Source organism: Sander vitreus, chromosome 15 (assembly GCF_031162955.1).
Source record: "Sander vitreus isolate 19-12246 chromosome 15, sanVit1, whole genome shotgun sequence".
NCBI lineage: Eukaryota > Metazoa > Chordata > Actinopteri > Perciformes > Percidae > Sander > Sander vitreus.
The window spans coordinates 27,017,928-27,041,203 of NC_135869.1; the positions used below are offsets into that span (position 1 = coordinate 27,017,928).

Consider the following 23,276-nt stretch of genomic DNA (forward strand, 5'->3'; position numbering starts at 1 on the left):
TCTTTTTCGCGCCACCAGTCCTCACAAACTCCACCTTCATCCTAAAGACACACCTCCGCAAAGCCGCTTTGACCAACAGCAACAGGCGGGACCGGCTTCCAGCCAATCAGAGCACAGAAGAGGGGCGTTGCGAGACGCGAGTCGCGGGAAACAGACAGGAAGCAGTTCAGTTTTTGCCGCGGAACAGACTCTCTGAGCAGCTTTGTCTCTGGCACTTTACGTCCAGCGTGTTTTTCTTTGAAATTAAGAAAGAACTAGCCCACGGTTTCATCTTTTCTTCGTGCCGTGTTGTTCAGCGACCTGGTTGATTCAGCATGTCTGGCTTCGACGACCCGGGAGTGTATTACAGCGACAGCTTCGGAGGCGGAGAGGGACATGGCGTGGATGAAGGCGGACATAAGAGGATCCAGATCAAGAAACGGTTCCGCGAGTTCCTCCGGCAGTTCCGAGTGGGGACCGACCGAACCGGCTTCACATATAAATACAGGTGAGTTAATAACGAAAGGACAGCGACTGGGTTAAAATGATTGAAGTTGTTAGGGGGGTCAGCCCTATGTTCCCACATTTAAGGTTAGGGTTACAATCCATCTGTAGTCCATTGCTACTGGGTAATGGGTTGGGTGTAATTGGCTACCAAATTGGGAGAAAGGGGGATAAAATCTGATACAAATATATGAAAAAGGAAATGTGGGAACATAGTGCTGTGAGGGGGATGAATCCTGTTAGCTGACGTTACACTGATAACTAAGAAATACTGGTGTATAAATGTCATAAAGCAGACACCAATATTAAAGGAACATTCAACCAAGTGTACATGTGAAGGTTATTCATCATGAGATGTAACTACTCAGCCTGTGAAAACGGTTTTAAAGCTGAAAAAAAATGTCCTGAAAGTCCTCTCAGCCTGGGCCTGTCCCAAGAACATCTGCTATACAGTGTGGAGTATCAAAGCAGTGCAGGGATCTGAGGAGAGAAGTTATTGAGTTGCATTGTGGGTAGGAAAATGGCTTTAAATGTCTGTTTTTTTTTTGTCCCAAACTCAGAGATTCAGAGGCTGAAATATATATGTTCTGCCTTTCTTGCGTGAAAAATTACGTCAACGATTAATGGGTTATTCAAAATAATTGGCCGTGATTTTTCTGTCGATCGGCTAATCGATTAGTCGACTAATCGTTGCACTTTTAAATGTGGAAAATGTTGCATTCAGGCATTTCTGGAGCTCAAAGAGTCATAATATTTTCACTCCATGTCTTACGAGTCTTCCATTTTACGTAAGTGCAGCAGTAAATCAGTGTACCTGTTACTAACAATAGCCGCTCAATCAAAGTAGCTACTTCTATATAACGGCATTGGCAGGTTTGTTTCTTTATTCGGAAAGGTGGCTTGTTTTGACTTATATTAACTATTCCTTCCAAAATCTTTTGTTTTATTGTTTAACATTCAATGAACTTCTGCAGCTTCTGTATTTGATCTGATTCCTTGTCTGCTGTCTATGGCTACGTTCAGACTGCAGGCAAAAGTGGCCCAAATCTGTATTTTTTTGGGGTCAAGTGACCAGGTCAGGACCACATGTGGACTTCCACATGTGGTCCTGAATTTTAGGCCGCGGTGTGAACAACCAAGGCGGGTTTGATGCAACTTTTACGTCGACATTTGTCACAATTATGCGCCGGCGGGAGTTAGCCTAAATTGAGTGTCCTGCTGTAGGAGTGTTGAGGAGAGGCGCTGACCGAGATGATCAAAAGTTGCCCTCCGACGTCCGAAAGTTTTGAATAAACTGCGTCTCTGTGAAGCTATTCACAACGCGGTCCCACCACTCCTGGCTTCGTCTCTGCATCCACACCAAAAATGGCCAACTTGGCTCTCTTTCTCTTCATTCTCCTCCTCCTCAACACCTGCTCATTAATGTTACGGCTGCCATTACACAAACACTTTGAAATAAAAGTGAGAAATGCTGACTTCCTCCATCACCTCCCTAACGTTAGTGCAGCTGCGTCTGATGTCATTGGTATTGGTCTTTTGGTCATGCGGGTCAGTTCAAAACCACAAACGGTTCACACTGGAATCTGAGCAAAAAAATGTGAATTAAGCATTAAGACTTGCGGTGTTAACGTAGCCTATTTGTTCTGAGAGCACGAGTTCCTTTTATTTAGCCTGGACGCCAGCCGAACTTAGCCACGCCCACAACAGTTGATGCTGCTTCCAGGCCCAATCTTTAGCCCGTAAGTTACGACTTCAAGTCACGGCTCACGCCTTGGTAGCGTTCCAGACAAAGTCACGACAAACCCTTCTAGCTAGAGTTAGCTAGCAGCTACCTACCGTTGACGTTGGCTAGCATACGTCACATATTAATGGCATAATCACAGCCCAGTGGAGCAGTATCGGACTCATATTCTGACTAGATTCGCAGTATGGTGACGTCAGGCTACCTTTTATTACCACGTTATTCATGTTTTTTCTTTTTTTTTTTTTAACCAGGGATGATCTGAAGAGACACTACACCCTGGGGGAGTACTGGGTGGAGGTGGAGATGGAGGACCTGGCCAGCTTTGACGAGGATCTGTCCGACTGTCTCTACAAGGTGCCGTCTGAGAACCTGCCGCTGGTGAGTCTGAAACGGAAACGCCGCGCCGTAGATCCCAATCCTTCACCAAACCCTTTGAACACTTGTGTTGTCTTCCAGAGATAAGATAAGATGGACGTTATCGTTCCCAAAGGGAAATTAGTTTTGGACTCGTTCTGCAGCTTTACAAAGACGACACAAAATACAGAAAATAAGCATCTCTCAACACATACTCTCATGCAACACAAAACATGCTCTCATATACATTAGACAGGACCCTATATAGTAATACTCTCATATACATTAGACACATACCTATATAGTAATACTCTCATATACATTAGACAGGTCCCTATATAGTAATGCTCTCATATACATTAGACAGGTCCCTATATAGTAAGCACATTAACTCCAACTCCGACCTGCGGCCCTTTGCTGCTTGTCATTCCCCCCCCCCCCTTCTCCCCTTTCATGTCTTCATCTGTCCTATGGAAATAAAGGCCTAAAATGCCCGAAAAAAGAAAAAAAAAAACACTCCTCCTTTTAGTGGCAGTTTTTAATTGAACAACCCTGTACGTATTGCACAAAATGACATCATGCACAACCCAAATAACCTACATATTGCACAACTAACATATTGCACGACCCCAGTTGACCATGCAGCTTTGTGTTTTTCTGGGTCAAAAATGTAAAATGAAAACTTTTTTTTTCAATGTCCTGGGGCGCCTTTTTCGACGGTTTGTGGCAATGTGGTTGAAAGAGAACTTTCTGATATAGAAACATTTTGAAAATGGGTCAAATGTGACCCGAGGACAACAGGAGGGTTAACCAGACCTGTTGTGAAATCTCCCGTTTTGGGGCCCTGCGGTTGAGCCAGTTTCACGCAGCCTGAGTTGCCATGACGGCCCCCCCCTCCCCTCTGACAATTTGGTCTGATTCACAGCTGGAGGAAGCGGCCAAGGAGGTAGCCGACGAGGTGACCCGCCCCCGGCCTGCAGGGGAGGAGACGGTCCAGGACGTCCAGGTCATGCTGAAGAGCGACGCCCATCACGCTTCCATCCGTGGCCTCAAGGTACCTACACACCCCTTACGACGTAGCAGGGCATAGCAGGACGTAGCAGGGCGTAGCAGGGCATAGCAAGACGTAGCAGGGCATAGCAAGATGTAGCAAGACGTAGCGGGGCGTAGCAAGACGTAGCGGGGCGTAGCAGGACGTAGCAGGGCGTTGCAGGACGTAGCAGTAGTGGCACATAGCAGGACGTAGCAGGGCACTGCAGGACGTAGCAGGGCACAGCAAGACGTCGCAGGGCATAGCAGAACGTTGCACGTAGCAGGACATAGCAAGACGTAGCGGGGCATAGCAAGACGTAGCAGGGCATAGCAGAACGTTGCACGTAGCAGGGCACTGCAGGACGTAGCAGGGCACTGCAGGACGTAGCAGGGCATAGCAGAACGTTGCACGTAGCGGGGCGTAGCAAGACGTAGCAGGGCATAGCAAGACGTAGCAGGGCATAGCAGAACGTTGCACGTAGCAGGGCACTGCAGGACGTAGCAGGGCATAGCAGGACGTAGCAGGGCATAGCAGAACGTTGCACGTAGCAGGACGTAGCAAGACGTAGCAGGGCATAGCAGAACATTGCACGTAGCAGGGCACTGCAGGACGTAGCAGGGCGCTGCAAGACGTAGCAGGGCACTGCAGAGCGTGGAGCAGGACCACGGCGATAGCTGCAACCTTGATTTAGGTGCCACCCTAATCCAATATTCTCCATAGTTTTATCATTGTCTGATCACTTTTTTGTTGTTGTCGTCTTCTGTCCATTTGTAGTCCGAGCAGGTGTCTCGGATGGTGAAGGTGAACGGCATTATCATCTCGGCCACGGCGGTGAGGGCCAAGGCCACCAAGGTGTGTCTACAGTGTCGCGGCTGTCGCGGGGTCATCAACAACATCCCTCTGCCTCCGGGCCTGCAGGGCTACGCTCTGCCACGCAAGTGCAACGCGTGAGTACGACCGCCGGGATCCGGGACGTCAACGGGAAGGACTGCCGCGCCTCCGTTACTCCTTTCCAGGCCTACTTTTCGGGGCCTACTTTGGTGTTTTCGCCTGTTGAGATTTCTTTGAGCATCTTCAAATGCTTCCTTCTTAAAATCTGTACAACCTAGGCTGACAGGTTATGCAAGTCAGTATACATATAAACATATATTTATGAGCAGAGTGTAAAAGCGTTTTTTATTCACTTTCCTCTGCAGTAGAATGGCGTCTTCTCGAGCGTGCACAAGCAATGACACGAAAGACGGGAGCCTTAAGGCTGTTTTATACTTCTCCGCTGTTGCTACGTGCGTAGGTACGTGAAGACGTTTTTAGACATCCTGCTGCATACTAAACTTCCTTTTCTAAGGATAAATAAAGTAGAACTTGAAGACACGGACGTACGCCGTAGCCTGGCGTGCGCCTCTCAAAAAATGGAACTAAACGTCGCTCGGCCGTGGCTTGGTAGTTTTGCATTTCTGGTTTCCTGGTTTCATTTTTTATTCCCACCATCCGTCCAACATCTTTATTTATTTTCTCAGTGAGAATGCCGGCGCAAAGTGTCCCGTGGACCCCTACTTTATCATCCCAGACCGCTGCGTTTGCGTCGACTTCCAGACCCTCCGCCTGCAGGAATCTCCAGACGCCGTTCCTCACGGAGAGATGCCCCGTCACCTGCAGCTCTACTGCGATCGGTAAGGAGCACACGCTCAAGCCACCGCTTTGAATTCATCTATTTTACAGGATTGTCTGCTCAAACCGATTCCCTCTCCTCCTCCTCTTCCTCCTCCTCCTTCAGGTATCTGTGTGACCGTGTTGTCCCGGGCAACCGAGTGACCATCATGGGCATCTACTCCATCAAAAAGATGGCGTCCATGAAGGCCAAAGGCAATGAGAAAAGTGCCGGCGTGGGCATTCGTGCATCCTACCTGCGAGTGGTTGGCATCCAGGTGGACACCGAAGGGGCAGGTAAAGAGGGATTCCTCAGGACTCAGTTTTTACGCTCCTAAACTGTGGAACTCGCCGTCTCTGGATATTAGAACGGCGAAGCTCCCTGTGTCTTTGAAAAGAAATGAAAGCCTTTTGGTCTTCCAGGTCGCGGTGCCACTGGATCGGTCTCTCCGCTGGAAGAGGAGGAACTGCGAGCGCTGGCTGCTTCTCCCAACGTCTACGCCTCTCTGGCACGCTCCGTCGCTCCCTCCATCTACGGCAGCGAAGACCTGAAAAAGGCCATCACCTGTCTGCTGTTTGGGGGTTCGAGGAAGAGGTGGGGCTGCCGTTCATATCGGCTTCTTTTAAGCCCAGTTCAGACCAAAGATTTGTGATGAAACTAAACCGTTTTAGAACGTTGCGAGGCAGAGTTTTCGCGGTCTGAACCGGCTCGTCTCTTCTCAGCTGGTCCGGTCTCCCAGAGGCTGGATTTACAACATAAGACATCTCCCGTTTCCTGTTTCAACAGCCAATCAGAATCAGCTTTTTTGGCCAGGTTTGTGTGAACAAACAAGGAATTTGACTCCAGTTAATCTTAGCTCTCAAAGTACAACACTCGCTTAACATATACAGAATAAAAACAGGACGGTAAGAAATATAAAAAAAAATACTGTTAAGTATACAGTATAACAATACAATCAGCTCATAGCGATGTCAGCTTGTAAAGTCAGCTACAAACTATAGAAATAAATTGATCCATAACCCATTTTATTTCTATGTTACAAACTGTCAGCTGGTCAAAATGGCAGAGTTTTGGGCCCCCGAGTGTGGTATGTGGTCGAGCGAGCTAGAGAGTGACTGAAGAGCGCCGTCGGGACAGCTTCATCTCTACTAGAAATGCAGCTGTAGCAAGTATCTCACTATCACTACCCTCATTCATGTTTTAAGACACTACAAATGATATCCAGCTACAAAAAAAAGCCAGAGAAGCCCAAAGTTAGAACGGAGGTACACAAAGTCGTTGCTATGGAGGTGATGCATCGTCTCGTGGCGTTGGCGTGAACTGGCAGGTTTCAGAGCGCTGCAGACTGGCGCGTTGCAAGTAGTCGCAAGGTTCCTCTCGTCTTGTCGCTTATCTTCGTTCTTGACTGGACTTTACATGTTCAGTAATGCTTTTGTTTCGGGGCGACCTCTCACCCAGTAGAGCGTGCGCCCCATGTAGGCTGAGTCCTTTACAGCGGCCCCGGTTCGAGTCCAACCTGCGGCCCTTTGCTGCGTGTTGTCCCCCATCTCTCTCCCACCTTTCCTGTCTACCCACTGTCACTAGCCTCTTTCCGACCGGAGGGATTTCTGCAGTTCCTAGAACATAACATTCCTAGAAGCCTTTTTTTCTGGACCAATTTGGGGATTATGAAGTTCCTCTGACCACAGTTCCTGTAACTCTTTCAGCTTTTACTTCAGGGCGGGGTCTCTTCCCCTTTCCACATAGTGGTGGTTAAAAAAGGTCAGTTCCTATGGCCACTTGGCCAGTGCGAATGCAAATGGAAAACTGGTTTTGGGGGAGTAGTAGTAGAACTGTTTAGAAGTGGACTGTTCCTAGAACTACGTTCCTGTAACTTCTTGGTCGGAAAGAGGCTACTATTTAATAAACGGGGAAAAAATGCCCCCAAAAAGTAATGCTTTTGTGTCCTGTCCTTTCAGGCTGCCCGACGGTCTCACTCGGAGAGGCGACATCAACCTGCTGATGCTGGGAGACCCCGGCACAGCCAAGTCTCAGCTGCTCAAGTTTGTGGAGCGATGCTCGCCCATCGGGGTACTTACCCGTTCTCCCGCGCCACGTCATCCTACAGTGTTCTGCCAGCGTTCGAATTCGCCCGCTGACCCCTTTTTGTTTCCGTGTCCTGTCAGGTTTACACGTCGGGTAAAGGCAGCAGTGCGGCCGGTCTCACCGCCTCCGTGCTGAGGGACCCCAACACCCGCGGCTTCATCATGGAGGGGGGAGCCATGGTGCTGGCCGACGGCGGGGTCGTATGCATCGATGAGTTTGACAAGGTAAAAAAAAGAATAAAGATCAGCAGGAGGACGTTTAACTTGACCCTCGTGTTGTCTTCCTGTCGACCTGCAACGTCGACACTTTGTCACTTTTTCCGATGTTTTTGTTGTTGTTGTTGTTTTTTTGACATTTTGTCATTTCTTTTCAATTTTGGTTGGTTGGTTAACTTGTGTCCCAGGATTAAAGATCAAACCTTTGTTATTCAGATGAGAGAGGACGACAGAGTGGCCATTCATGAAGCCATGGAGCAGCAGACCATCTCCATCGCCAAGGTAACAACCCAATGTCCTTGTGAAGATTATGTCACTGCTACTACATTGCCCATATCTGTACATGTTGTTCATATTACATAGCCATATTTATTCTTGTAGTACTTGTACTCTGCACAATGACAAAGTGGAATCTAATCTAAGGAGAGTTAGGGAATCTTTTGGAGTGTGGTTGTCTGAGGCTCCAGTAGGTGGCGGTCGGCACGCCCCCCGGTTTGGAGAAGCAGGCAGGCATACCAACACGGGAGCTAAACATATTTCAGACATCTAAAAACATCAATACCAGTTTAAGTGTATGCTATATTCAGAATATTTTCAGAGCTTCAAGGCCTTTTCACACGGGGAGCAACGAGAGAGCGCCGTCCTGTGACGCTGTCGCGCTTGTGCTCGCCACACGCCCGCTGCAAGAGTTGAATTGTGTTGAACCTTTCCCTACGCCAGTGACGCGCAGCGCAAAGCAATGAACAAGAGACGGATTCTTGCGGTTTGTGAGTTCACTAAAATATAAAACCGTTTTCTAGACAGTTATCAGGACACAGACAGCCGGGCTTCTGCTTGTCAGAGCATCGGCGCAACACTGGATAGGGATTTTTGGGGTTCGGCCGAATACCGAACCCCCTGGTTGAGGTTCTGCTGAGTCCTCGTCCCTGTCCTCAGTCCATGAACACAGTCAACACATTAATGAAGTAAACAGTGACTGTCCTTCCTTTGCCGTACCTGAAGTTGCTGCATTCTGGCTGCTGTCTGTAGATTCCTTCATGCTCAGCTCGTATTCTTCCAGATGTTTCATACCAGATGTTGTAACAGCGGTGATGTTGTGTAGTGTTTAGGGTCCTCGCCACCACGAGTCAAGTTGTCCACTGTAAGGTGAAACTACATAAGCGCGTAGTGGCGGTGTTGTCGGACTGCTGGGTTGAAATATTCATAACAATTGTGCATGTTGTGATAAAAGCAACACATTTTTAGAAAGTCCTAAAGCTTTTCTTTTTAAGAAAGTGTTTTTGTAAACTTGGTATTTTTTTATGCTCCTGTTTTGCTTTACAAATGTATTAATATTACATTTGATGCAGATGTACAGTACCAGTCAAAAGTTTGGACACACTTTCTCACTGGAATCAATGGGAAAATGTGTTTGACTGGTACTGCAGGTTTAAATGTGAGGAAAAGATCAGATGTCAAGGAGCTGCACATTTGCCCAAGGGGCTGCCAAAGAGGTGCTTAATAATAAAACCGATGTTATGCCATGGGACCTTTACTGTACCGAGAAGTAAACGGAGCGAACTAACACCTTGACTCCCCGCAGGCCGGCATCACCACCACCCTGAACTCTCGCTGCTCGGTGCTGGCCGCGGCTAACTCCGTGTTTGGCCGCTGGGACGACACCAAGGGGGAGGACAACATCGACTTCATGCCCACCATCTTGTCCCGTTTCGACATGATCTTCATCATCAAAGACCACCACGACCATGAGAGAGACATGGTGAGAAGCTGGAACATGTGACCGGCGTGTTATGGCTGAACGTTTGCTACTTTAAATCCTTGCAAGCTGCAGCAACGTTAGTCTCTCATTGCCAGACCTTCCTCCACAGCGCTGCGGAGGAGGGTCTGGCTAGTCCACGCAGCACTCTGGGATGGGAGAAAAAGGTGCTCTGGTTTATTGGCATTTCTTTCAAGTGCTCATATTATGCTTTTTGGCTTTTTCCCCCTTTCCTTTATAGTGTTATATATCTTTTTTGTGCATGTTATGGGTTTACAAAGTGAAAAAGCCCAAAGTCCCCCCCCAAAGGGACTTACCATCTCCAACAGAAAACACTGTTCACAAACTGCTCCAAACAGCTCTAGTGTAGTCCAGCCTTTACTTCAGAGACAAACGTGGTCACTTTGGAACACACGTTATAATGCTCGCCTAGCTGCTAGCATGGCACGCCCTCATACTCTGCTTCTGACTGGCTAGTAGTCCTTACCTAGGTACTGTCAGGGCACGCCCTCATACTCTGCTTCTGACTGGCTAGTAGTCCTTACCTAGGTACTGTCAGGGCACGCCCTCATACTCTGCTTCTGACTGGCTAGTAGTCCTTACCTAGCTACTGAGCATGTGCGACTCCCAACAAAGATGGAACAGAAGTGAGAGGTCTCACTCTGTAGCTAAAACAGAGAGCTCAACACACAGGGTGAAAAGAGGAGCTGCAGCAATGAGCAGTACAACAAAAATGTTTTTTGAAAATTAAACCATGTAAACCTATTCTGATATAACCTCTAAATACAATTATGAACCTGAAAATGAGCATAATATGAGCACTTTAAAAGGAACTTGTTTTGGTGGAACATGTGGACGTTCAAAAGTAGTTTTAGTCGTGCAACAGAAAACTCTGATTGGACAGATAGTCTAGCTAGCTGTCTGGATTTACCCTGCAGAGATAGTCTGCAGCAACATGAATGCTCTTTAACACTCCGGTCTGTTTGCAGACGCTGGCTCGTCACGTGATGAATGTTCACCTGAGCGCTCGGACGCAGACCGAAGGAGTCGAGGGCGAGATTCCTCTGGCCACCTTCAAGAAATACATTGCCTACGCCAGAACGTGAGTCTCGTCTGAACTTGTATTCCTGACTACACAAAAAGCTAGACATTCTCACGGTTAAGTTATTCTCACTTTTATTGGGCTCATTAATGTTTAACGTTCTGGATGTTTGCCTGCAGTAAGTGCGGCCCGCGGCTGTCTGCGGCGGCTGCGGAGAAGCTGAAGAACAGATACGTGGTGATGAGGAGCGGCGCAAGGGAGCACGAAAGAGAGAGCGACAAAAGGCCCTCCATCCCCATCACTGTCAGGTACCTTTTATATGCTGGATTTCACATCTACACGAGCAGTGAAAAATATGTTCACTAAACGGAAAATTAAAAAAACGAAGACCTTCAAGAAAAACTAAACTGAAACTATATTGTCAGGTGAAAAACACCTTTATAAAAATGTACCTAAATCATTTCAGTTTTAGTTTTTTTTTTTTTTTTTAGCTGTAATTTGTCACTACTGTCAAAAAGGAGACGGCATGAGTTTCCGTCGACTCTCATTGTGATGTGAACCACAGAAACTGGACAGACTTGACATGAGATGGCGCTGTGCCGTAACTTCTTCACATCGGACGCTGAAGTAGCCCAAAGATTAAACATTAAACATCACAGCTATTCTCCAACAATGTACAGTGCTCAACATAAGTGAATACCCCCATGCTAAAGTTGACTAAAAAGAGGAATAAAAAAAAAAATCATCTTTTGGAAATTGATCTTAATGCCTTAATTAAAAAAAATAGGAAAAAATCCAGCCTTTAAGGACACCAATTATCTTTGTGAATGAATAATGTATCGTAAATAAATAAATGTTCTTCCTTAAAATACAGGGGGCATAAGTCAGTACACCCCTATGTTAAATCCCCATAGAGGCAGGCAGACTTTTATTTTGAAAGGCCAGTTATTTCATGGATCCAGGATACTATGATCCTGATAAAGATCCCTTGGCCCCCCCATCATCACATACCCTTCACCATACCCCCACATCATCTCATACCCTTCACCATACCCCCCCCATCATCACATACCCTTCACCATACCCCCCCCCCACATCATCACATACCCTTCACCATACCCCCCCCCCACATCATCACATACCCTTCACCATACCCCCCCATCATCACATACCCTTCACCATACCCCCCACATCATCACATACCCTTCACCATACCCCCCACATCATCACATACCCTTCACCATACCCCCCACATCATCACATACCCTTCACCATACCCCCCCCCCACATCATCACATACCCTTCACCATACCCCCCACATCATCACATACCCTTCACCATACCCCCACATCATCACCTCCCCTTCACCATACCCCCCCATCATCACATACCCCTTCACCATATCCCCCCATCATCACATACCCTTCACCATACCCCCCACATCATCACATACCCTTCACCATACCCCCCACATCATCACATCCCCTTCACCATACCCCGACATCATCACATACCCTTCACCATACCCCCCACATCATCACATACCCTTCACCATACCCCCCACATCATCACATCCCCTTCACCATACCCCCCCCACATCATCACATACCCTTCACCATACCCCCCCCCCACATCATCACATACCCTTCACCATACCCCCCACATCATCACATACCCTTCACCATACCCCCCCCACATCATCACATACCCTTCACCATACCTAGAGATTGGCATGGGGTACTTTCCATAAGATCACCTCTGAATGTAAATCAAACAGCTATTAGACTAACTGAAATACAACCATGTCACTTAAACTTAAATTAAGTCAGAAGGTGAACAGTTTTTATTTCTGTTTTTATAGGGAAAATATAAAAAATAAGTATCTGACAACAGGGAAAATAAGTGTAAGAATATTTTTTTTCTCAACAGTTTGAGTTTTAGTTTATTTGTAAGACTAAAAAAGCTCAAAGCTTGTGGAAAACTAATTGATAATTCAAAACCATAAGATCCTTGTCAGTGACGTTACCTTTTTGATATTGGAGTGCTCTTCTCTGGTAACTTCTCTGGTTTGATGTCTGCTCCTCCAGGCAGCTGGAGGCCGTTGTGCGTATCGCCGAGTCCCTGGCCAAGATGAAGCTGCAGGCCGTGGCAGGAGAGGAAGAGGTGGACGAGTCCCTCCGACTCTTCCAGGTTTCCACGCTGGACGCCGCGCTGTCGGGCAGCCTGTCAGGTGTGTGTGTGTCTCGGTGTGTAGTATCTGTGACTGGAGTGATCCAGCAACTATGGGTTAAGTGTCTTGCTCAGGGACACGTTGGTTGATGTATCGCAGTGGGAATTGAACCCAGATCTCCCACACCAAAGGCATCAGTCATATCCACTACACCATCACCACCATTTTGTGATAAAAGCAACACATTTCTTAGAAATTTGATGCAGATGTACAGTACCAGTCAAAAGTTTGGACACACTTTCTCACTGGAATCAATGAGAAAGTGTGTCCGACAGTTTGACTGGTACTGCAGGTTTAAATGTGAGGAAAAGATCAGATGTCAAGGAGCTGCACATTTGCCCAAGGGGCTGCCAAAGAGGTGCTTAATATGCCTGAATGTTGCATAAAACAGATTTTATGACTCTGGATGATTGCCAAGGTGTGTTTAAGCAGATTAGATCTAATGTCAGAAGACTACAGACATGTTTTTCCCTCTTTATATTTTTAAGGGCGCTTTTTAAAAGCTTTTTAACTTGGAAAAAGAAACGTGAAAACCACGTAAAATAGCATGGTCACTTACAAACTTCATTAGCAGTAGGCTACAATTGATAGAGATAACGCTGGATAAACGTCAGGATTACATAGTATATGTACATACATGTAGTGTACTAATAACTGTAAATAAGCAATAAAACTTATGCAACAGAACTCGTTATTTTACATACTGGCAGAAACTGCTCCGTTAGCGTTCAGTTAGGCCCCTTGGCAAGTCCTGAAACCACTTTTTATGCAACATACAGGCATGTTTAGCGCCGTTTAAGGCGCCAAATTTGCAGCGCCCTGATATCTTAATCTTATCACACATAAACCATCTGTGTCAAAAAAAAAATGTCTTCACAAAATGCATAATTATTATGCAAATAGTTAGCTAAAAGGGCGGCTGTGGCTCAGTGGTGGAGCGGTGGTTCGATCCCTGGCCCTGCAGTCCCATGTCGAAGTGTCCTTGGGCAAGACTCTGAACCCCAAGATGCCCCCGATGCTGCACCATCGGAGTGTAAATGTGTGTGTGAATGGTTCCTGTACTATTTTAAAGCGCTTTGAGTAGTCGTTAAGACTAGAAAAGCGCCGTATAAGAACAGTCATGTACATTTAAAAGTAGCGTCAGTGGCTCATGGTGTTTTTCCATTACATGGTACATACCTGCTCGACTCGCCTCACTGTGCGTCCGTTTTCCATTGCAGATTTTAGTACCTCCTCAGCGTGGCTGGTTGTCTTATATAGCTTATATTTAGTTTCAAATGAAGCTGGAGGCAGCAATAAAAAACACACGTCTGTCGCTTTCACGTCACCTTTTTGGTATCGCCTCAGCTCGCTGGGAACCTCGACTGAGGTGGTACTAAAAGAAGTACCTGTTAGCAGGTACCAGGGACTTTTTATCAGAATGGAAAACTAAAAAAGTAGAGTCGAGGCGAGCAGGTACCATGTAATGGCTGACATGGTGGTTAGCTAAAAGTAACGTTAGTGGTTGAAACGGTTAGCTAAAGGAAGTGGATACATGGTTGAAACCTCCAGCTTCATCTCCTCGTGGTTGTATGAATGAAAACCTGACCAAACTATCCTAGAGAATGTGTGACATGCACCAACAACACCAAAACGTATTCCTTGCATGTGTTAAAAAAAACGTACATGGCAGTAAAACCCTTTCTGAGTCTAAACGTTGCGAGGGGTCAATTGTACTACAAAGAAATACTGTAACAATATCCGTTGATTGTGTTTAAATAAAACATCCAGTTGAAAATGAACACATTTGGAACCTGGCGGTGTTGATGCGGGCCACACTGACGGGACACAGAGCAAGTTTTTTTTTTTTGAACACCTTTTTCAAACCCGTTTTGTGTGTAGGAGTGGAGGGCTTCACCTCCCAGGAGGACCAGGAAATGATCTCGCGCGTTGAGAAGCAGCTGAAGAGACGCTTCGCTATCGGCTCGCAGGTGTCGGAGCACAGCATCGTCCAAGACTTCACCAAACAGGTGAGTCTGATCAGGTCAAAGCAGGGTTTCACGATGAAACCAGCCCTGTGCTTGTTTATTTAGTCTTTATGCAAGTCACTTTGTTGCTGTTTATTTGTGACCCGTCTGGTCATTCAACCAGAGAATGAAGGGGGGGGGGAAACGGCACTATTTCCCACTCGTGTTACATAGAAATATGTAGATTTGTATCGAGGTCTTGTGTATCGCCTCAGGCGAGAGGAAAGGGGGTTATTTGTACAGCACTCAAAGGCAATTTGCATAGTGTATTGAAACAAGACAAAGCAGCAGAGACGACAATACATTTATTTTCAATGACGACAGAATCAGGAGTGCTTTTTACGTTACGTTTAATATAGCGGACGCTTTTATCCAAAGCGACTTCCAATGGTACAAACTCAGAACAGCAACAATCACAGAAGTACATTAATGGCGCTTACCCACTGCTAGTACCGGCTCGGCTCGGCAGCGGCGAAACGAGCTACAATCTAAGTTAATAGGGCAATTGTTCAGCTTGTATTTACCTTCACAAAAGTGCTCGTTTTGCCGCTGACAGGCTCAGATTAATATTCCAAGTGTCTTCCAACATTATGGAAAGGATTTCTAAGGAGGTCGACCTTTTTGTTAAAGAGTAAGATCCTGTTTTTCAACATAAAAACCATCCCCGAAATTGCGTTCACTAAACCCACCAGACTCCATGTGAATACACAGTAATTTTAGCATCGTAAAATACACTTCATTCATAGTCGACAGAAACAAAATAACACTATGAAAATCCGTTTTGGGTCGTCTTTCCACTTTTCCAACCATCACAACTCTAGTTTTGGTTGAAATAAACACATAGTTTACAGATTTACATGTGAAAATATGTTGGCTCTATACACGCTAAAAGTGTTGTTTTTTTAAATGGAGTCTGGTGAGTTTAGCGATAGCGACTTCAGAGCTGTTTCTGGTTAAACAGAGAGCCATTTTATAAAGCCAGCCCAAGCCACAGCCAGTAATCTCTGTATTTTCCCATGTTTTGCAGAAGTACCCAGAGCACGCCATCTACAAAGTCCTCCAGCTGATGTTGAGGCGCGGCGAGCTGCAGCACCGTATGCAGAGGAAAGTGCTCTACAGAGTCAAGTAGAGCAAACCGCGCTCTGAATACCTTTCCTTGTTGTTGTTGTTGTTGATGTAAATAGTTTTGGTCTGCCTGTCCTGGCTGTTTTGTCCCTCAGTCATTCAACTGTTGGGATTGACTCAGGCTACATTTACAGTACACTGCTACGGTTTGGTTTAAAAACCAATATCTTCTGCTACGTTCCCCCTCTCATTCCCCCTGCTCCGGTGTCCCCCTCTCATTCCCCCTGCTCTGGTGTGTCCCCCTCTCATTCCCCCTGCTCTGGCGTGTCCCCCTCTCGTTCCCCCTGCTCCGGCGTGTCCCCCTCTCGTTCCCCCTGCTCTGGCGTTCCCCCTCTCGTTCCCCCTGCTCTGGCGTTCCCCCCTCTCATTCCCCCTGCTCTGGCGTTTCCCCCTCTCATTCCCCCTGCTCTGGCGTTTCAGAGCCCTTCATCTAGTGTCGGGCATCGTTTTGATTTTAACAATTCTGGTTCTTTGAGGGTTCGGGTTAGTCAACGGTGGTTTGTAGTTCTACTGATTTTTCAACGTAAAATAAAGCCAGACTAGAGCGCTGCTTACTGAGCTCCAGGGCTGCAACACAACGAGCGCCTGGCCGCTACGGAAACCAAAACTTGCGCAAGTTAAATTATGGAACCCATGATCATGTTTGAAACCAGATCCTCCAAACGATTCCAATAAAGAAACGGTTCCACTGGACTGGTCATTTTTGAACCGATTCAAAGTAGGAATCGGTTCCCGATGCCCGACCCTCAACCGGAGACTTTTGGAGACTCTTCTGACCCGTTTTGGTTTGGAATCTGCGGGGTCGGGTTGCAGTCTCGACGGCCGCCGACGGAGACCCCTGGACACACAGACGCCAACGTTTCTCCTCCTGATTGGGTCACGACGTCTCGTTCTCTGAGACTGAACTACTAACATTACTGTGGCAACTACCAGCACTGGGCGGAGTATACATGCTGCCACCTGTCCCAGTGTACCAGGATGTTGAGGAGATATTTTGGTTTGGGTGTGTTAGTTTAAACAGAAATTAGTTCTTCTGCAGGAGATACAAACACTTGAGATTGGGCTCCAAACTGCTGAAATACGAAACATGGTAATGTAAATGTAGCCTCAGTAGGATCTGGATTTTATGGCAGAATGTATACTAAAACGATGAAAAACTGTCCCATAAAGATGTTGAGTTTCCGCATGATGTGTAAAGAATAAAAGTATGTGAAATCACTTGGATTAGGACTTGTTTTCAGATCTTTTTATTCAACAGAAGTCAAGTTTTTTTTTTGTTTTTTTTTACTGTTTACAGATTGTTTAATGAAGTTCATAAAAACGACCAGTGGAGAATCCCGTTCCAGCTGTGATTTGATAGTTTATAGACGAGTCACGAATGTCAGTGTTGTGTTTTGATTTGATCTCGAACAATCGACGGCATGTTGTGAAAGAAAAGAGAAACAAAACCAGAGAAATACTCCCAACACATCTATCCCATTTCACCAAAGAGGGAGGTTACGGATCTCCGTAAACTGTGAGAAGTGATAAGTCAAATGCTATATGTGCATATAAATGACTAAAGTAACGTCTAAAAGTTGTAGATGCCCATTCCAATCGTGGTCAGTGCCACACATAATCCCACGGTGAACTGCATGATGGGTGTTGATGGAAACAAGCCCGTTTTGACCACGTTGCCCTCTGATTGGTCCGCTGTTTCTGTTGCGACGCTCAACATTTTCTGCAAGTCATCGAAAACCTGAAGGAAAAGACATACGCATGTATCAGCATGTTGACAGATTCGGTTCCTCTTTTTTTTATTCCCTAATATCACTTTCACAGTAATTCTGGACTCATTGGTCGCTGACACCACACGTACACAGTCAGGAGTTACTAAACTTGATCATTTAATAAGGGTTAGTATCTTTTTATTTAACACGAGTACTCATTGACTTTTGGAAAGATGTTGCACTTATTGAACCGTTCAACCAATCGCTAGTTAAAACCCCTCGAACTGTGACATTTCCCTTCATACTTTCTGGTTGTATTCCCCCTTAACCCATCTGTTAAAAACATTTTTTTTTGGGGGGTATTTCTGCCGTTATTGGATAGGAAAGCTGAGAGAGAGGGGGGAAGACATGCTGGAAAACCGTCACAGGTCAGACTTGAACGCTGGACTTTCTGCGTCGAGTAACTAAAGTAACTAGTAACTAAAGCTGTAACAGATGAATGTAGCAGAGTAACTAAAGTAACTAGTAACTAAAGCTGGAACAGATGAATGTAGTGGAGTAACTAAAGTAACTAGTAACTTTAGTTACTCCACTACATTCATCTGTTACAGCTTTAGTTACTTTAGTTACTCCGCTACATTCATCTGTTACAGCTTTAGTTACTTTAGTTACTCCGTTACATTCATCTGTTCCAGCTTTAGTTACTAGTTACTTTAGTTACTCCTCTACATTCATCTGTTCCAGCTTTAGTTACTAGTTACTTTAGTTACTGCGCTACATTCATCTGTTCCAGCTTTAGTTACTAGTTACTTTACACATTAAGATTACTGCTCACAGAACACATGTAGTTTATAAAATCTGATGTTTTATTATAAATCAAAACTAGCCAACAATAGGTTACACTTTACTTGAAGGTATCTCGATAAGAGTGACATGACACTGTCATGAACGTGTCATAAAACATAAACAAGTCATAAACGTTTATGACATTATGTCACTTTAGTGAGTGTCATTCGGTTTTGTCATGACAAGTTATGGTTATGGTTATGGTTAGAGTTCATGTACTCTTATGTAGATACCTTCAAGTAAAGTGTTACCCAACAATATAACGGCTACTAGTCCAGCTGAGATGATCAGACCGTTAAACACACAGCTGGTCGGATCCTTTACACTTTCTACAATGGGAGGATTGTTCTGCATTGAGTACTTTTACTTTGAATACTTCAAGTAGGCCTACATGTCCCTGATGATACTTACATACTTTAACTTAAGCAACATTTATAATGCAAGACTTTTACTTAACAGAGTATTTTTATAGTGTGGTATTAGTACTTTTACTTAACCCTCATGTTGTCCTTGGGTCAAATCTGACCCGTTTTCAAAGTTTTTTAATATTAGAAAATATGGGATGTCGAAATAAGCACCGAAAATGTAAAAAAAAAAAAAAATAGAAAAACTGGACAAAAAGTTGGGGAAAAAAACGTCAAAAAAGCTCCCAAAACGTTGTAAAAAAAAAAGGCGACAAAACGTCAGATAAAGAGATTTTTGAAAAAAGTGACCCAAACGTTGGAAAAAAAAAAACTTTGAAAAAAGCGGCTAAAATCTTGAGATAGGGACAACAAAAGGGTTTGTTTTCATGGTTGACAGGAAGACAACACAATTAAGATAACGATCTGAATACTTCTTCCACCGCAAATCGCGGTCAAACTCCGATAGACTGCGCAGCCCCGGTGCTCCCCCTCTCCTCACCTGGATGTTGAACTCGAAGGCGGCGACGGCCTCCTCCAGCAGCGCCGCCCGCTCCTCCTCCGTCAGCTCCACGCTGTTCATGCGGCTCCTGTACAGCTGCTTGAAGCGGTTGGGGCTGCTCACTCCGGGGAAGGAGAAGAACGAAAGCCCGTCGGGGGTGCTCAGCCCCAGAGATTTCTGGGTAATCTTCCCTAGCACTTGACCGCCCGATAGGTCGCCAAGGTAGCGAGTGTAGGCGTGGGGCAACAGCAGCTCTGGGCTCTCCTCGCCAATCTGAAAAATAGACACATGTCCGGCTGTTATTTCACAACATTTCCCCTGAGTCAGGGCCGCACAGTACATCAGGGTTTTTTCCTTCGTCATCGTGATACCAACAGGCGCAGTAAACGCATCGCGAAAGGCTGCAAACTCGCGAAAGACACTCCGAGATTTCTCGTGTTAGTTGAAAAATATCAGTAGAAAAAATAGCTGTAATTCTTTTTTTTTTTAGCGGTGCCTTTTATATTCAATTCAATGTTCAATTTGTTTAATAATAATAAAAGTTTTATCGCAAGTTATATCATTATCGCGACATTCAACAACGTTGTCGCATGTTTTCCTCATTTCGTGCAGCCCTACCCTGAATATTACCACCAGTGTGGTAATGTAACAAAGTACAAATACTTCTTTACTGTACACATACATCATTACTTTACTTTATTTATATTTCTGGAAACTTTTACTTTTACTCCACTACATTTCCCCCAAACGTCTCCTTTACTCGTTACTTGCAAGAAATGTTGTACGTCGGAGTGAAAGACTCTTTCTCACAAAAAAAAATGAAATTTTGTTTCTGTTTTTCTCTTTCTCAAAGTCACTTTCTAGTAAGATACTTGTACTTTTACTCAAGTATTGCTTTCAAAGACTTTATACAAGACCTCTCTCCACTCACCTTTCGTAGTCTCTGTTCATATCGGAGTGTGGCTGCGGGAACAACGACCTTCTTCCTCCAGTCAAAACCCAAGAAATGCTCCAGATCTTTTTCTAACGTTTCCAGACGGGCGAGTTCCTGCGGGAAGTATATCGGTGCAACAGCTGGATGGGAGGAATTCCTGTCCATCTCCTCTTCTAGCGCTTTGTAGATCATGTAGAGGGAACACAACAGGGCCTGACGGAAGCATAAAGATTATTAGTATTATTTCATTGTTTATTGAATGCTTTCAAAAACTAAACAGGCAACTTTATATCTCTTAATTCTCTCAAATTTTACAAAAAATCCCAAGCACCCTAGAAATAAAATATAGAGAATAACAGAAATGATAAATAAAACAATAAGAAAACCATATGTGCCCTGCTATGCCCTGCTACGCCCAGCTATGCCCTGTAACGCCCTGCTACGCCCTGTAATGTCCTGCTATGTCCTGCAGTGCCCTGCTACGTCCTGCTACGCCCTGCTGCGCCCTGCAGTGCCCTGCTACGTTCTGCTACACCCTGCTACGCCCAGCTATGCCCTGTAACGCCCTGCTACGCCCTGTAATGTCCTGCTATGTCCTGCAGTGCCCTGCTACGTCCTGCTACGCCCTGCTGCGCCCTGCAGTGCCCTGCTACGCCGTGTAACGCCCTGCTATGCCCTGTAACGTCCTGCTATGCCCTGTAACGTCCTGCAATGCCCTGCTACGCCCTGTAACGCCCTGCTACGCCCTGTAACGTCCTGCTATGCCGTGCAGTGCCCTGCTACGTCCTGCTACGCCCTGCTATGCCCTGCAGTGCCCTGCTACATCCTGCTCTGCCCTGTAACCTCTGCAGTGCTCTGTTACATCCTGCTACGCCCTGTAACGCCCTGCTACGCCCTGTAACATCCTGCAGTGCCCTGCAGTGCCCTGCTATGTCCTGCTACACCCTGTAACCCTTGCAGTGCCCTGCTACGTCCTGCTACGCCCTGTAACCCCTGCAGTGCCCTGCTACGCCATGAACAACAAAAATATGGTGTTTTTTAAAAATTAAACCATGAAAACATATTCTGGTACAACCTCTAAATACAATTATGAACCTGAAAATGAGCATAATATGAGCACTTTAATTTTTAAAAAAAGCAAGCATAAGCATATCCAGAGAAGTCAGAGCCCATACATGTGTTAAATAATGAGTTAGTTATAGCGACCTGTACGTGTACGAGTTTACCTTGTACTGTGGCAGGGTGATCTGTCCCCTCTGGTAACTCAGCATCAGCTGGGTGTTCTCAGCGCGGACGTGAATTTGCTGAGTGGCGGCTTTCAGCTGCTCTGACAGATCCCTGAGCGCCACAACATAAAAAAAAGGACAAGATGAGTAGACGGCAACACGCACATCACTGCAGGGAATTAAAACCTCAGAAGATCCAGCTCAAAAAGAAAGGGAATGAAATTCCGGCACACACACACAATTCTTAACCCTCCTGTTGTCTTCCCGTCGACCATTAACTTTTTGTCCGTCCGGGTCTAAATTGAAAATTATTTTTATTTGGTGCTTTTTCCAACGTTTTAGTATGTTTTGATGCTGTTTTAAAACATGTTGTCACTTTTTTCAATGCTTTTTTTTAATTTATGGTCAACAAACCTAATTTAAATGACATTATACCTAATTGTTTAGTTAAAAAGGCAGAAATGACGTGGCTGGTTAGCTCAGTTGGTATGTGCAGAGGGTTATTCCTCGACGCAGAAGGTCCAGGGTTTGAATCTGACTGTGACAGTTTTCCAGCATGTCTTCCCCCCCTCTCTCTCCCCTTTCACATCTCAGCTTTCCTATCCAAAAAGGTTGAAATGCCCCCAAAAAACAGCAGAAATTATGAATTATTTTGACTAATAGTTAAAGTCAGAGGGTGTTGAGTGAATCACAGACTGGTTTATGTTAAAGTTCTGTTAGGATACTATTTTAAAACCCTTTACACATTTTTTTGAAATGCTATAAAACTGAATAAAACACCCAAAATACAATGGAAGTAATTATTAATTTTACCTGCGAAGAAAGTTGTATGGCTTCCATACAACGCACATATGCATGATGAACATTTGGATGAAAGAAACCCATATTTCTGATATAAAAAACTTTGAAAACGGGTCAAATTGGACGCGAGGACAACACAAAATTCTTAATAATCACATATGTACATACAGTACAATGTAGTGACATTTTATTTCTGCATTCTTAACCCATCCTGAGTATTAAAAGCAGTGGACAGCTATTTTATACAGCATCCGGGGAGCAACTTAAGGTTCTGTGTCTTGCTCAGGGACACTTTGACATTTGGCCCGGAGAAGCCTGGGATTGAACCCACAACCTTGTGGTTGTGGGTACCACGCTACCTCCGAGCCACAAGCCACCCCACACGCTCCCCTAAGTGTGTGCAGGAGTTTTCTTTTCTTTTCTTTTTTAAATGGAACACAAAAAGGACACAATATCAGAAGGAACTACTGTATAAAAGCATAAAAATCACATCTTAAAAAAACAAACATTTCACTTTAAAATCAGTTCAGTATCATTAAAATGTTCTTTTTAAATAAAAGTCACACCTGCCAACGTCCCCCGTGTCATTTTTCCTTGCACTCTTCATGGTCTCCATCTACGCAGACTGTAATGAATGTTTTAATGGTTAAATGAAACACTTTCAATATGAATAACAATGCATTTAACAATTTTTCACCTTTTATATTTTACAGACAAGTCATTAAGAACAAGTTCTTATTTACAATGGCAGCCTGACCAGCGACAAAGCCACTCAGGGGAAGGGAAGGAGGGCAAATAAAATGTCTATAACTTACACACCTGTGGTAAGCTGAAGTCACGGCGGTTGTTCCTGTGAGAGTTGCCCCGTCCGCTGAGTAAACGCTGCTCTGTGTTCTCACAGCTCGCTCCTGCCTCTTTTATACAGCCCTGACATGTGCTTTAGCTGCTGAGTCAAAGGGGAAGTGTGACTGCTGACTCACGTTATATAACACACTGCTGCCGAGGCTTAAACATGACTGAGCAGATGTTTGAACATGATGGGGGAAATCTGAATAACATGATAAGGCAGAAATCAAAAGCTCAAGGTGCTTTACAGCCAGATGTTGTGCTCGTTCTCAAAAGGGGAAATTCAGATA

At 45.2% G+C, this 23,276-nt stretch overlaps 2 protein-coding genes across 3 annotated transcripts; one reads left to right on the forward strand and one right to left on the reverse strand.

Annotated features, from left to right (window-relative positions):
• The first annotated feature begins 156 nt into the window (after nt 1-156).
• Nucleotides 157-16,951, forward strand: mcm5 (minichromosome maintenance complex component 5). The gene is made up of 16 exons (XM_078268880.1): nt 157-487; nt 2,479-2,605; nt 3,507-3,635; nt 4,389-4,561; nt 5,132-5,284; nt 5,389-5,558; nt 5,685-5,856; nt 7,221-7,332; nt 7,428-7,571; nt 7,779-7,844; nt 9,145-9,321; nt 10,308-10,420; nt 10,540-10,668; nt 12,448-12,590; nt 14,472-14,599; nt 15,624-16,951. The coding sequence occupies exons 1-16, from the start codon at nt 315-317 to the stop codon at nt 15,723-15,725; spliced, it is 2,211 nt and encodes a 736-aa protein (XP_078125006.1). The 5' UTR covers nt 157-314; the 3' UTR covers nt 15,726-16,951.
• On the reverse strand, nt 16,946-23,066 carry hmox1a (heme oxygenase 1a). Of its 2 annotated transcripts, none has more exons than XM_078268882.1 (6): nt 22,960-23,066; nt 22,707-22,765; nt 21,340-21,451; nt 20,111-20,326; nt 19,180-19,452; nt 16,946-17,459 (listed from the first exon to the last, which is right to left on the reverse strand). In XM_078268882.1, exons 2-6 carry the CDS (start codon nt 22,754-22,756, stop codon nt 17,292-17,294), a joined length of 819 nt encoding a protein of 272 aa, XP_078125008.1. In that variant the 5' UTR covers nt 22,757-22,765; nt 22,960-23,066; the 3' UTR covers nt 16,946-17,291. The 2 variants fall into 2 exon arrangements, with proteins under 2 accessions (XP_078125008.1, XP_078125009.1); XM_078268883.1 differs by having other exon boundaries at nt 22,956-23,046.
• Between the last annotated feature and the right edge of the window lie 210 nt (nt 23,067-23,276).

Excerpts from the sequence above, each read along its gene's own strand:
- mcm5 (XM_078268880.1), top strand. The coding sequence starts at position 315 with ATGTCTGGCTTCGACGACCCGGGAGTGTATTACAGCGACAGCTTCGGA. Across the intron at positions 5,559-5,684 it reads GGTGGACACCGAAGGGGCAG|GTCGCGGTGCCACTGGATCG; the intron begins GTAAAGAGGGAT and ends TTGGTCTTCCAG. Across the intron at positions 10,421-10,539 it reads TACATTGCCTACGCCAGAAC|TAAGTGCGGCCCGCGGCTGT; the intron begins GTGAGTCTCGTC and ends GTTTGCCTGCAG.
- hmox1a (XM_078268882.1), bottom strand. The coding sequence starts at position 22,756 with ATGGAGACCATGAAGAGTGCAAGGAAAAATGACACGGGGGACGTTGGC. Across the intron at positions 21,452-22,706 it reads GACACGGGGGACGTTGGCAG|GGATCTGTCAGAGCAGCTGA; the intron begins GTGTGACTTTTA and ends TGTGGCGCTCAG. Across the intron at positions 17,460-19,179 it reads CCTTCGAGTTCAACATCCAG|GTTTTCGATGACTTGCAGAA; the intron begins GTGAGGAGAGGG and ends CTTTTCCTTCAG.